The sequence below is a fragment of the Calliopsis andreniformis genome, chromosome 4, assembly GCF_051401765.1.
Source record: "Calliopsis andreniformis isolate RMS-2024a chromosome 4, iyCalAndr_principal, whole genome shotgun sequence".
NCBI classification, from domain to species: domain Eukaryota; kingdom Metazoa; phylum Arthropoda; class Insecta; order Hymenoptera; family Andrenidae; genus Calliopsis; species Calliopsis andreniformis.
In genome coordinates this window covers 53,842-68,761 of record NC_135065.1, presented here as the reverse complement: position 1 = coordinate 68,761, position 14,920 = coordinate 53,842, and the positions used below count along the sequence as shown (strand labels likewise).

The window sequence follows — 14,920 nt, the reverse complement described above, 5'->3', positions numbered from 1 at the left end:
TCGATCGCGTTTCACGTCGCCACATGCCAACCAAGGTGATGAAGGCCGGATATGCGCTAGGGGATTTTCGCCCCGAAAACTGGTGGCATGCTGACCGGACAGGAGTCTAGTCCGAGCCAGGGGGACCAAGCTCCCATGCTAAAAGCTGAAGTCATGTTTGCAGCGCAACGTACCGATTCGGGGAGAACTAAAATGTATGAATGTGTGAACGAACGCATGTGTATGTATATATGTATACGTATCGAGTATTTCAAATAAGATCAACTAATCGTGAGACAAACCAGGGCAGGTGAGAACGCAATTTAAAAGGTTTTCATTAAAATTGTGGAAATTTATTAAAATTTTAATGAAAATCTTTTAAATTATGTCCGCATCTGCCTTGGTTTATCTCTTAAATTATACAAATATAATAAAAATAAAAAATTAGAGGTGAAAATACACAAGGTATGTATATAACATCTTTTATTGATTATTTTCAATTAATCGTACAACTGACATCATTTAGCGAGCTGACGTTAACGGAATCTGAAAATTATTACAATTATTTGTAGTTTACATATAATTCACTCCATAATTCTTATGAATAGACTGTAAATTCTTATGCACTTATGGAAATTTGAAATGTGTAGAAAGTTACAGAATGCATATAATTTTCAAAAATATAGAAAATATAAAAAATAAAATCCAAATCATAGTATTTGGAAGAAGAAGTAAACTCTTATTTAGGTTCCATTTTTTTAACTGCTATGAAAATATGAAATTGCATGCAAATCCTATCCATTCAATGACTTATATTTTTACTTTAAATTACTTGACAAAAATAAAAAGTAGAACCATGTGCTCAGTTCATTAAGCAACTGAGTGCCCAGGGTCCTTTAGTATCTTCCTCCTTTTAATCCATAGATTATTTGTTGATTTCAATATCTGGAAAATATTAAAATTATTTATAGTGTCAGACAGACTTAGATATAATTTACTATACATAATTCTTCTGAACTTATATGTTTATTTATATTTTTTCTTACTTTAAATAATACATACTTGAAAAAAGAAACAAGTAGACCAATTTGCTCAGTTTATTGGACAACTGAGTGCCCTTTAAAATTCTCCATTAACCTTCAGAGGGGTTACCCCAGCCGCAAAAATACAAAGTAATACAACAGTAAAATCAAATACAAATTTAAGATACATATGCTACATACATTTTACAATATTTTATAATACAGAAAGACTATACATTTTAAGAATTCTATCTTTGCAAGCAAATACAACATGCAGGAAAGAAAAGAAGAAATAATGTAATTTGTTTCTTAAAATGTAAAACACACATCACACATCCATGTATAAACATTTCATACGTACAGATCTGTATAACCACGCATGCCACATTTATGTAATTATATTCCATACTTACAAAAAGAAATTACATATTTTGAGAATCTTACCAGTGCAAGCAAATAGGGTGGAATCGTAAAGTTCGTTGAAATTTTAAAAATGGCAGTTATTAACTCTCACGGACATGGGATGTTGTAGCAGAGCTCAGTGATAGGTTGCAAAAATGTGTGTGTAATGTAGACTAGCGTCGCCTACCGATACGAGAAGAACTAAAACGCGACTTCAACTCTGTACATCTGGACGAGTGTTTAGATGCTCGGTTGTAGAGGACGGACGTGAATTTGTTTCTCGGAAGTAAAAGTGTAAAAGTAAAAGTTAAAATAAAAAGAAGGGAGGTGAGGTGGAAGAAGGAAGAGGAAGAAGCATAAGGGAGACAGTGGATTGATTAGAACAGACTGGTTTAATTGGAAAAGGAAAAAGAAAGGCGCTGGGCGGAACAAACCCCCCTTCGGGGGGCGTAGGGTTGGTAGCATGGAAAAAAGATAATGGCGGTACATACAACACAAAGGAAATAGAGCTAGACGTTACCGGTATGGAAACTGACCATGGAAAAATGAACATTAGGAAAATTAGTGAAAAGAATACAACGATCAAGGAATCAAGGGATAATGGAGATATAAGATCGAACAGAATGAATAAAGATACATTGAAAATGAAACTTAAAGATTAGAGAGAATTCGAAGCCGCCATGATTGTCGCGTCGCGAAATGATATAAATCTTCACGGTTGTAAGCCGTGTTCGCGATTCGGAGATTACTCGCCTAATTAAATTTGAGTAATTAGTTTAGACGACTGTCTTAAGACGAACTTGAGACTCTTCGATGCTTTTTAGACGACGACCTTTCGATGCCTTTTTGACGAGGACTCTTAGACAACGACTTTGAGACTACGACTTTGAGACTACTGTGTTTGCTTCCGGAGTCCGCTTCCTCCTCCGGTTTTATCTCCTCCGAGATACGCGTGTAGGGGTGTCAACTCGTTTTCGGGCGTTGACCAGTCGAATCGATTGGCTATCGATCTGGGCAGTAGCATCCCCCTAGGTCGCCTTGGAAGGGCGGACAGCACCCCCACTTCCTTGGTCCCGCGACGGTGGTGACGGAAGACCTCGTGGCCCGGTGACGGTGGTGGAGGAAGCCTGCTTCCTCCCCGGTCGAAGGTCTGGGTTGAGGAGGAATAACGGGACTCCGGATTAGCAAGGCGAGTCCGCACGAGTGTCTCGCAGATATTTTATTGCTTGTTTTCCGCCGCTCGACGAAAGCTCGAAATTATTTTATACTAGTCGCCAGATGCGTGTCTTGGCTATTGAAATCTAAAGACAGAATTTCCAACGGACTCTGACTTTCGCATCTGGCAACAATAAAACAAACGATTGCTTCGTCGAGCGGAGGAAGGACCGTTTCGATTGCCCCTATTCTTGTTCCTCGACGGAACAATAATGAACAAAGAATTACCCGCAGAAACGTTACCGGTCACAGTGAACAGAGGTACGAAAAGGAAAAGCTTGGAAAAGATCAATGAGAATAACAGTAATAAAAAAATAGGGAATAAAGGGGAAACAAAGAGTGGAAAAAACACTGAAAATAGGGAATATACAAGACAGATGGACCAAGGAAAAAGCGGAGACAAGGTAAGAGACAATAACCTCAATAACACTGATCCGGACCAAGTGTTGGAAAATAATCATAATAATTCTGATGAATTCAATGAAATAAATGTGAGTGGGGAATATACTATAAACATTAGCATAAACAAAAGATCAATTAAGAAATCAAGAAAAGTGAATTTAATAACCATTTACAATTTTTTAAACAGGAATAAGACCCCTATTGAAAGTATAAAAATGGTTAGCTTTTCGAAAGCCGAAGTTATTTTAAAGAGTAGAGAAGCTACTAACAAGATGCTTAGAAGAAATATCAGAGGTGAAGACGGATTTGAGATTAGAATCCCAAAAAGGAAAAAGGAACGCCTCGGCGTAATACACGAATGGGAGGACTCTATCGAAGAACTTATGGAACAGTTAACTCCCAACCAAGGGATATTTACGCTAGAGCGGCTTAAAAAAGGAAGCTGAAAGACGGGGTGGCGACGTGGGAAAACGGAAGAGTCATTCTCGTTAGGATGCAAGGTGACTCACTCCCGACCAAATTATTAATTGGTTACGGCCACGTGCGGATCAAAGTTGAGCCGTTCGTAGAAGCCGTGAAACAATGTTTTAGATGTTTGAGGTTCGGTCACATCCAAAAATACTGTAGAAGTAAAGAAAGAAGATGCTTCATCTGCACCGATGATTATCATGGTAGATGCACGGAGAATCCTACATGTCTAAACTGTGGGGGCGCTCATATGAGCGTGGTCAGAGAGTGTATCAAATATCAACTGGAAAACGAAACGAAAAGAAAGAATATGGCCTACAGAAATTGTAACTACAGGGAAGCCGTCAGCATGGCTAAAAGTATCATGGGATTAAGTAACGGCAGAAATGATAAATGGAATGAAGACACTGACTTGAATCAGAATAACTATCCCAGGATAAATGGCAGGAAGACAAAAATAGAGTATTGGGAAAGACTTGATTACCCGCAATCAAAGGAGATACATAAATGGAAAGACGCAAGGAGAAGAAATATCGAACAAAGAGATTATATGAAATACAACAATAATAATGGAATAAGAAGAGAATAAGAGGAGGCTAGAAGAGATAATCTATGGGACGGGCAGGATAACAATGACTGGAGTTACGTTAAAAGCAGACAACGCAACAGGTAAAATACTGACGGATACGAAAATGGAGCGAGTAACCGGGGAAAATCCCAATCGGAAAGGAAAACCCTATCAAAAATACCGAGATACCACAATTTCTCTAATGAAGAAGAGATTAGTCCAGGAGAAGGAGAAGTAATCCACATTAATTTTGATGAGGATCACAGAAGAAACGAAAGAAGGAGATATTAATCTGAAAGACCGGAGTAATATGCGAACAATAACAGAACTAGAAAAATGAACGAGAAAAGCGACAATGAATTCTTGGAAGAGCTCCTTGAGCTAATTAAGAATAGAAACTTGCTCGACAAACTGGAGGAGAGATTAGGAAATAGGAGAAGAAGAGAACCTACGATGAATATTTTAGAGCAAGATTAGGAAGAACCTACACATAACCAGGGCCCATTTGATATGAAAATAGAGGAGAAAAAGAAGAGCAAACTGCAAAGAAGGCTGGACAATTTTAGGAAGGAACAAGCAAATAAAATAGCCAACATCAAGGAAAGAAGTATGAATAACGCTGGGAAAAGTAATAGGATAAAAGGTTTGGGAAGAACAGAGGAGGATGTGATGAAGGATAATAATGCAGAATACGAGGTGGAATACTTGGATGAAAACCTCATTAAAGAGGTTGAACTACTAGAAAAGGAAACGGAAAACGGAAGAGAAGATAAACAATACGAGCATTAATTAATAAAGTATGGTTCCTCGCCAAATGGAAAGAGAGAGAACGATGAAAATAAGCTCTTTCATAAAGTTAAATAAACAATCGGCCTAATTCATAAACTTATGGATAGGGACATATCTACCAATGACAATATTAAAATAGCGTTATGGAACGCGAAGAGCCTTAGGAATAAAATAACGGAATTGAAGATGAAAATTGGTGAGTACGACATTATGTGTTGTACGGAAACTTGGATGAGCAAAAGAGACAAAATTTGTTTAAAAAATTTTAATATGGTTAGAAAAGACAGAAGTAATAGTAAAAAGGGTGAAGGGTTATGTATTCTTATCAAAAAAGATATTGACTTCAAAATTATCGATCAAGTTAAATGGATTAAAGAAAAAACAGAGATATTAGCCATCAGGTTGGAACTAGAAAATAGACAGTTGGACGTGGTACTCGGTTACAAACCACCTAATGTCAGGCTACATAGAAGGGAATGGGACATTCTTTTCAGTAATAGGAATGACAAAGGAGAGTACATTTTTGTGGGTGATTTCAATGCTAAAAATAGGCTACGGAATTGCGATAGGGCGGATAAGGAAGGAGTCGACCTAGTTGAGGCAATAGAAGGAGCTAATCTCTTTGTAAACAATATGTATACAATATCTAGAATAGGTTCGGGGCAATATAATCCTTCAAATTTGGACTTGGTCATATCATCGGCCAATATACTTGATGTCGCTACTATTAAATCAAAAGGGTAGACTCTTGGATCGGACCATCAAATTATAATCCTTGAATTAAACATGAAAATACAATGAAATATTAGAACCCGTTTTTCGACTAGAAGATATAAATTAGACAAAATTGATTGGAAAAGGTTTCTGTGGTTGCAACTTAATGGATGTGCGGGATTTAGCGACGAACTAAAGAATGCTGATGATGTGGAAGAGAAATGTACGATCTTTAGTAAGTTCATGAAGAATTTGATAGAATCTTCAAGAACCAAAGACGGACCCAAGAAGAACGTAACATGCGACAAGGAAAGGAATGCAGTGACGACGAACGATGACAAGAAGAATATTAGAAGAAAAACGCCTACAAGGCAGTATCCATGGTGGGATAAGGAATGCAACGCTGCCAAAGCTAGAAGAAGAAGAACAAATATCAACTTCATAAAAAATCATAGTAAGGAAAATTGGGTTAAGATGAAAAAAGCAGAAAAGGACTTTGAAAATCTTTTGAATATAAAAAGATCCAAAGTATGGGATGACTTGGCAGCGAATATTGATCATAGAACCAATGGATCAACGATATGGAAATCTATTAAAATGCTGAAAAACGGTTTCGACAATAATTCCCCTACAGGTCTATCCAATTTAGGCAGAATAAAGATGGAAGATGTATCTATAAGGCTTTTGGAACCGCCAACTACCAGTGTTGCCAATAGACACGATCTTGAAGAGGATATTAATGTATTATCAAGGAAAATTCAGGAAAGCATCCCTCAAGATTTGACATTGTGGAATCGGGAAATTAATATTGCTGAGGTTAACGAAGCGATTGATAGCTCGAGTGGTAAATCGCCACCAGGTGCGGATGGAATTTCATATGATGTCTATAAAAAGTTAATAATAGAAATCAGAAGATTGCTCCGAGAAATTTTTCAGCAGGTTTGGTCGACGGGGAAGACTTCATCCTCGTGAAAGGAAACTGTGGTCATATTTCTGGACAAACCAGGAAAGAATGCGGATAGACCCATTTCACTCACAAACGCAATGGGAAAGCTAATGGAAAAGATTATAAACAGCAGATTGTGGAAGTGGGCCGAAATACACAATGTCATGGATGAATGGCAGAATGGATTTAGAAAAAATAAATCGACTATCGATAACCTAGTATTATTAACTACCACGGTTCAAAGAGAGTTCTTACGAAACAGAGAAACTTTAGCCGCCTTTGTTGACGTCAAGGCTGCATATGACAATGTAAATCATTCTATCTTAATAAAAATATTGTATGGACTGGGTTGCCCGGAAAACATCACCAATTTTATCAGCAGTTGGATTCAAGGCAGAAATATAAAATACAGAACAAGCGATGATAATTTCATAGAAGGAACCCTCCGGAAAGGACTCCCTCAGGGAGCAATTCTTAGTCCATTGTTATACAATATATATACAGCATTTTTAAACAGAAGAATCGATAAAGATAAGACTAAAATGATTCAATATGCAGACGAAATAGCATTATTAGCGTGCACTAATGTTAGAGAAGAGAACGCGAAAAGCATTGAGGATGCTTTAGTAGCCTTGTCAAATAACTTAAAAAACATTGGCCTGAACATGGCTAATGACAATACCAACTTGGTGAATTTTAATAGAAGGTACGGTCACTATTCAAGAGGTAAAATCAAGATCAATGTTAATAACAGCATCATCGAAGAGACGGACGGATGCAAATTTCTTGGAATTTATATGGACAAGTAACTTAATTTTAAAAAGCACATTGAAAATCTAAGATTAAAGGCTACAAAGAGGACTGATATCTTGTTATCCTGTATAAGGCACTAGTCAGATCCGTCTTGGAATATGGAGCACAGATATATTACGCAACGCAAGAAAATAATAAACAACTGGTATGAAGAGCACACAATGCAGGTATAAGAGCGGCCATGGGTTATAGAATCTCGACGCCAAGGAACGTGATGAACACCGAGGCCGGTGTGATGGACATGGATACGAGAATAGAAGTATTATCGTGTAGGTATGTTTTAAGAATGATGTCCAAAGACAGAAGGGAAATTATGTCAAATATTGAGTCTCTATGGGAAACGCTTACTATTTACGGAAGATCTATTAATAACGAACTGGTTAAAGCTTTTATAGAGATCAAAAACCTCAAAGAAATAATATATTTAGAGAGTTCTAATGAAATCGAGGACCTACTGTTTGACCAGGACTCGAGTGGTTTGGATTCGGATTTGTCAACCCGACTGGATAACATGATTGATGTAGAGACAGGAAAATTAAACAGTTCGGTTAATATTAATGCAACATCGCTTATCAGAGAAATTATGATGAAAAACACGGGAAGATCTGAACGGATAATTGAAACTTACACCGACGGTTTCAAAATACCAAACAGCCAATCCAATGGGGTCGGAATTGTCGTGAAAAACGACAGTACATGGGAAGCAATAGGTAGGAGCATAAGTAACAAAAGTACTATCTACACCACAGAGGCGATTGCTATATATTATCAGGTTGACTTTTTCCTACGGAATAATTTCCGTGAAATCCCCCTGCGTCGAGCGGCAAGAAGCTCGAGGCAGGACGCCCTGACAACTTCGCCGTGTCCGCCCTGCAAGCCGCTTTACTAATGAACCGATTGACTGGATGGGCGCCAGGTACTTTCGTACCGATTTCGTGAAATTCCGTAACACTACGCGGCACTTGCAGAACGGGCACTGCGGCTTTCCTCGGCTAGCTCGTCGAAGAGGACGGGTCGCGGTTCGGGAACGCAGGAAAAGCGGGCTACGGCGATAATAAATCTAGCTCGAATTGTCTCCCACAGATGTTTATTACAACGACGGCACCGTGCAGACGGCACGGTGAAGGAAGACCACAGGTGGTCGGTGTTACAGGCACGTGGCCGACGCTTCGGCACGCGTGGACTCGTCTATTACAAATCTAGTCGAACTAGCACGATAATCAAACGCGAAAATGTTATCGCAGCACTAAAGACGCCCTGGGGGAAAACCCGAGTCGCGCCTCGCACTATCGGCACTCCGTGCCCAAAATATGATAAGACCAAAGTAGTCAAGTGGCTTACCCCAATATCGCTGGTCTACGCACAGGTTCGACAATAAGTGACGATACCCGGCACGCGCGCATGCGACCCCCCTCGATTCGCGGCACGTCCCTCCCCCGCGCAAGCGCTACAGCCCCGCCGCGTACTCGCTTTGGCCCAGGCACGTACATGAGGAGCGAGGCCCCGCTCCTCTCCGGTGGCGTTCTGCATTTGTCCGCTAGTGTGGAGACTCCCTCAGGACTTTCTGTGGCCATGGCCGCCTGGGCGACGATCTTCTGGCTCGCCTCCACCCTCGCCTTCCGTGTTGGCCTCCTTAGAAGGGCAGCGCCGCGGGATCATTTGTCTGATGGTGATTTCCTTCCTTGGCCTTTTGGTCCCCCGCGGAAGCGGCAAGTCCCTCAACTCCGAGGGTGGAGGGCCATTGGTACATCCGGTGTCCTTACTGCGCCCGGATCTGGAACTGCGCGGCCAGGGGACGGGGACGGCCTCAGGGTCCCTCAGGTATCTTCTACGGCCCTGAAACGTCGTGCGCGCTCGGCACGGAAGCACCCGAAATTATCAACTATCCTTAAGACGCGACTTTTCCCCCAGGAGACGTCTCTCGGCAGGTGTTCGCAAGGGGGCCGTACGGTCCTTCTTCTAAATGATCTCATCGACTGTGAAACCCGGGGACGGCGCTACGCGCAACGTCACAATATGAAGCAATTTCGCTAGCAAATAGAAAATTTATGAATGAAAAAATTACTATTTTTACTGACTCAGAAAGCGTTTTAAAAAATATTAAATGTTTCAATAAGGATAAAATGATGGTTAAAAGAAATTAAAACTGGTGGATTGTCAAAATTGTCAATTCGCTAAAAAATATGTTTAACGAAATTATATTATGTTGGATTCCAGCAATTATAGACATAGAAGGCAACGAAAGAGCTGATCGGTTAGCAAAAGTTATGCCTCTCATCCTATGGATTCATCTTGGAAGATTCCTTTCTGTGATTTGAATAGTTATCTAAGAGGCAAAATGGAAAACAAATTCACAGAGAGAATGAAGGCTAAAGCTAGTTTCAGAGGAAAAAAATATTTCAACGAAGGTCAAATCAACCCGTCCAAAAGGAGTCCATGGTTCGCCAAGTTAGAAAAATTACAAAGAAGAACGATTACAATTCTCAGTAGGATAAGGGCTAATCATTATAATCTTGCGGAATCACTACATAGGAAAAATATGGCTGAGTCGTCGATGTGTGATTGTGGTCAGGATGTGGAGGACATTGATCACGTAGTTTGGAAGTGTCCCAAATATGACCAAAAGAGAATAGACTTACTTAGATATCTAGGTAAAAAAGGTATTGACCCTAACACTAGTGTATATGAATTGTTACGAATTAACAGACAAGCTGCTTGCAGAATGATTGCAGCTTTTATCAATAAATGTGATATTAATATATAAAACTAAGGGGAACGAATGTTTAGGTAACTGTAATGTTAAAAGAGGAATGCGAGAGATTAGTTGGAGTAAAAAATTTGAGAAAGGAGTATAACTATGAAGGTATATAATCCTTTAAGAATTTAGGAATTTATATGCTCAGCTAGGTGCGTAACGCTCATGAATGCGTACTCGCTTAGGGAGTATTGCGATCGAATTGCGATAAACTTTTACAGTGTTAAATCAGAGAGTGAGATTAGATATATTCTAGATAGGATACTTAAGGTTATTAAATGTGCAATCATGTATAGAGTTAGGAAGCGATATATATTTATATAAAATTTAATGTGTTATTTCCAAGAGGTGCAAATCTTGAAAAAAGTTTCTGTATGATTTCAGCCTGAACAAATGTGATTAATCAAAGACTGACCGTACAACATATGTATGGATTAGCAATAAGTATTTTTGTAATGAGATGTTATTGTTCTACTCAAAATATAAGAGAGACGTTTCGAATGATGGTGTAAAAATGGATAGTTTGTGTTTAAAAGACAGTTAAACTTCGAACCTTTGTTTCGTCCGCCAGAATTGCAGTACGTTAGCATACGTGACCGACCGAAAGTCGCCTTCAGTAGGAGATTCAGTTGCGTTGACAATAAACTCGGTACATTCGAATTACGATTCGTTTTTCATCCGATGCGGTTGAAGTTCGAACAGGTGAGCGATCACGATCAGCTGTTTGAATCTCAGACCCGATATCGAGTGGGAATATCGGAGCCTGACAAAGAGAGAGAGTAAAATCGAAACATTAGATGCAGATAAACAACGATAACCGAACGCCGTGTAGCGGATTTTCGGGGACTCCGCGCTTTTCGCGGAGCGTCTCGTGCTCGCAAGTCGAAGTCAGTCTTGCACCGATCGCTCGAACGGTAGCAAGTTTACAGCAATTATAGAAGAGTCCGCTGAGTCAGGAAATTTGGGCACCAAGTTCCTTGGCTCGTGACGCCTTCTTTGCTGTGTTTGTCGCACTGCAATTCGTGCTATTGCTCCATTCGATATTCACGTAACATACGTGCAATAGAGCATCGATTGCTTAGTATCGATTTATTTAAGGCAAGTTACTGTACTCTTGTAATCGGTGGTTACCCCGATTCCCTGAGTTTGCTATTCGTCAGAGGAGCAACCAAAGACCACTTCTTGGTTAAGCCGTGATATTTGGCAATATAACAGAGAGGGTTAACGTAAGTGCGGCACCTCTGCGTTATCCGCGTTCTATCACCCGTTTAGCAGCAGCCCGCGAATAGATGCACACGTCGTGGTGAACGGTGAGTGTTAGAACCTCTGGCCTTTATCAGCCACCAAGCCTAGCCAGTGCTAGTGACAGTGAGTCGAAAGCTCGCGAATCTCGGCTTACAATCGTGATTCGTACGAGGCAAGTCTTCCTGGAAGGCAGGTTAAACAGAGAAAAGGAGGATCCCTCCTCTCTGTACACTCGCCGACCGATGCTTTCTTCAGTGCGAAGAATCGTCGGTAATACAGTCCACTGCACTACCTTAACGTTACGTCAAGGTACTGCTCTCCCCTCCACATAGGCTCGTTATGGAAGTCTGGAGTCGGGAAGACACGGTATAGCGTGAAAGCAATACGCTAGCTTTCCTGTGCGGTTCCACCGCTATTTTCTTTTTCCAGACGCCAGCGTCGCTGACCGGCGTCCAAGAGAGGAGAAGAGCTCTGCTCCACAAAGGGAACAGACGACCACCAAGGACCAAAAGAGGCTCCCGTCCCAGAGTTCTTAAAAAATCAATGAATGTCGTAACTAAGCCCTTTTAAGAACCGACTTAAATTTGATTAATTGTACGCTTTTCTTTTGACACCTTCTTCTCAATCACCCAATCCGGACTCCATTAGATCCCTGAATTCAGCGATTCTAACATAAGGTCCTTCGAGCCGGATTTGGTTGAGAAAGGGCAAAGAAAAGTTGTATTAGCCTCTCTTCAGGTCGAAATTCGAGCAGCGTTTACCTCTTGAATCGTATCACTATGTCTACTCCACAAAAGGAGCAGGCGCTTTCGCCCAACCTTGAGAGTGATATGGAAGATATCGTCTCACGAGTCAGAGGCTTGACCCGACTCGTGACGAACCTGAAAAAGAAAGGACGAAATAGTTTTACTATCTTCCTCCTGAAAGAGAAGCTGAACTATGCCACGGAAATGTGGAAGGACGTGCTAGAGCGAGTTAGTCGACTCAAGCAGAGCGTTCCCCTCCACCACCGTAAAGGCACACCGTTCTTCAACGAGGAAGTGATTAAAGATGGCGAGGATACGTTCCACGAGGTCCAAAATTTCTTTATGACAGAAATCGCACTACTGGTCGAAGCGAAGGAATGGGTTGAGTTGGGTATCAACCAACGTCCCAAGAAGATGGACGAGGACGCGCTGATGGCTGCCTCGCAATGGCCTGGCCGTAGCCGCCGGCTGGGCCCATCGCGGACGTCGACCGCGAGGCAGAATGGTTCCGGGAGTCTCTGCCGGCGGTTTGCGACGCCGCCATGCCTCGGACCGGAAAGCCTCGCAAGCGGGCCGTATACTGGTGGTCGGGCGAAATCGCCGCCTTGCGTGACGCAAAGGTGGCCGCCCGACGCCGCTACACCAGGGCCCGTCGACGTGCCAACCGCGACGCCGCGAGGAAAGAATCGCTGTACGAGGGTTACCGCCAGGCAACGGTGGCCCTCCAGGCGGCCATCAAAAGGGCAAAGTCCGAGGCGTGGCGCGAGCTCCTTGACTCGCTAGACCGCGACACATGGGGGCGTCCGTACAGGATCGTCCTAGGGCGATTGGGAGCCGCGGCACCCCCGATCACGGCGAGTCTCGACCCCCCCATTCTCCGGCGTGTCTTGGACACTCTCTTTCCAGTCGATCCGGAGGAGCCACGGCCGGCGGACCCGACCACCTGGTCCGTCGAAATGGGGGTCAGCCACGGGGAGCTCACTGCCGCCGTTTGTCGGTTGGGGGTGCGCAACACCGCCCCCAGTCCGGATGGAGTGCCCGGACGAGCCCTTAAAAAGACGCTGCGCGTCCTCGGGCCCCGTCTGGTACGCCTATTTAATGGCTGCCTACAGTCAGGGCGGGTACTGCTTCTCTGGAAACGAGGACGGATGGTCCTCGTCCCGAAGCGTGGAAAGCCCGCGGATTCGCCCTCCGCGTACCGGCCCATATGTCTCTTCGATGAAGTCGGCAAGTTGTTTGAGCGAGTGCTCGTCCGCTGACTCGAGGAGGCAGTGTCTCGTGACGGTCCCGGCATAGCCGACTGCCAGTTCGGCTTCCGTGGGAGAAGATCGACGCTAGACGCGATCGATCGTGTCAAATCCCCCACGGACACGGCTGTCTCCCAGGGTGGGGTTGCGTTGGCGATCAGTTTAGATATCGCCAACGCATTTAACTCCCTGCCCTGGACGGCAATCAGGGTGGCGCTCCGAGAGCACGGAGTGCCGCCCTATCTACAAGCCGTGGTGTCGGACTACCTGCGAGACAAGGAAATCGTATTCCCGGGCCGGGATAGCAACCAGCGGAGGGTGCTTAGCCGGGGCGTGCTTCAAGGTTCCGTATTAGGACCATTCCTTTAGGACTTGGGGTACGACTCCGTGCTCCGCGGGCCTCTCCCCACCGGAGCAAGCGTGGTATACTACGCAGACGACACGCTCCTCCTAGTGGTGGGGAGGCAATGGACGACGACCGTCCTTCTGGCCGAGATGGCCGTGGCCCTGGTCGTTGCCAGGATCCGAGCCTTAGGGCTTCGGATCTCGCAGCAAAATACGGAGGTAGTTTGGTTTCACGGGCTGCCTCTGTCGCGGCGTGCCCCCCAGGCTCGGGTCTGGCTGGGTAATGCCTGCATCCAGGTCGGGGGAAGGTTCAAGTATCTCAGCCTGGACCTCGATAGCCGCTGGCGTTTCGAAGGACACTTCGACCGCCTCGTCCCCGGAGTTGTGGCCGTGTCGACCATGCTTGGTCGACTTTTGCCCAACCTCGGGGGACCTGAACAGAAGGTACGCCGCCTATATGTGGGAGTGGTGCGGGCCATGGCCCTATACGGATGTCCCGTTTGGGCCAGCGGCCCGGTGGTCAGCCGGAGCGCGTGGCGCATGTTGTGCCGCGTACAGAGACGCGGCCATCCGGGTCGTCCGTGGTTACCGCACCCTAGCCCACGAAACGGTGGCGGCCCTGGCGGGTGTCGTCCCTTTTGTCATCCAGGCGGAGGCACGCGCCAATGTATGTCGTGGGACTCCGGAGGTATTCGGAAGAGTTCCCGGAGTCCTCCCTCATGCGTCGACTATGGCCACCGTGGAGTTTTAGTGGGTGCAAGCCCCATATCCCCCCCCCCCCCCTTGTGCGTTAGGCATTTCTCCATGTTAAAAAAAAAGGTCTCTTGGGAGTCCTATTACAACGGTGGTCGTTTCTATGTCCGCAGCCAGTCAGCTTTTCCAGTGAATTTTTAATATACATCATGCTCTTTAAATGCATGCAATTTCATGAGATTTCAGTTTAGTGGTATTCCTGGATTGGGAGTGTATTTCCTGATGTCCTGCATGCTACCTTCCTCATTCTGGGCTTTCTCTTTGTTTTATTACAGTATTAGCATAACTGAGAAGGTGCGGGTATACTTGCCTATGCATCAACACGCTGAGGCTACATGGTCATGTGTATCCATTTTCGGCGATACTCTCTTTGAGTTTTTGCCGATGTCGTTTGTTTAGTGTGCATTCGAATATTATGTGTTTAATCGTGTCGATCTGCCCACATTCGCACATGCCTGCTTCAGCTATACCCAGGGCTTTTAATTTGTTTCGTATTTTTCCGTGTCGTGAT

The 14,920-nt window shown here is 43.7% G+C and overlaps 1 protein-coding gene across 1 annotated transcript; it reads left to right on the top strand.

Moving 5' to 3' along the window:
• Nucleotides 1-4,944: 4,944 nt before the first annotated feature.
• LOC143178241 (uncharacterized) lies at nucleotides 4,945-6,531 on the top strand. The gene is made up of 2 exons (XM_076376769.1): nucleotides 4,945-5,585; nucleotides 5,673-6,531. The coding sequence occupies exons 1-2, from the start codon at nucleotides 4,945-4,947 to the stop codon at nucleotides 6,529-6,531; spliced, it is 1,500 nt and encodes a 499-aa protein (XP_076232884.1).
• The last annotated feature ends 8,389 nt before the right edge of the window (nucleotides 6,532-14,920 follow it).

What these genes read in the sequence shown, in the direction of transcription:
- LOC143178241 (XM_076376769.1), top strand. Translation starts at nt 4,945, where the DNA reads ATGGATAGGGACATATCTACCAATGACAATATTAAAATAGCGTTATGG. An exon ending in GCTACTATTAAATCAAAAGG is followed by an intron (nt 5,586 to 5,672) that starts GTAGACTCTTGG and finishes TTTTTCGACTAG; the next exon opens with AAGATATAAATTAGACAAAA.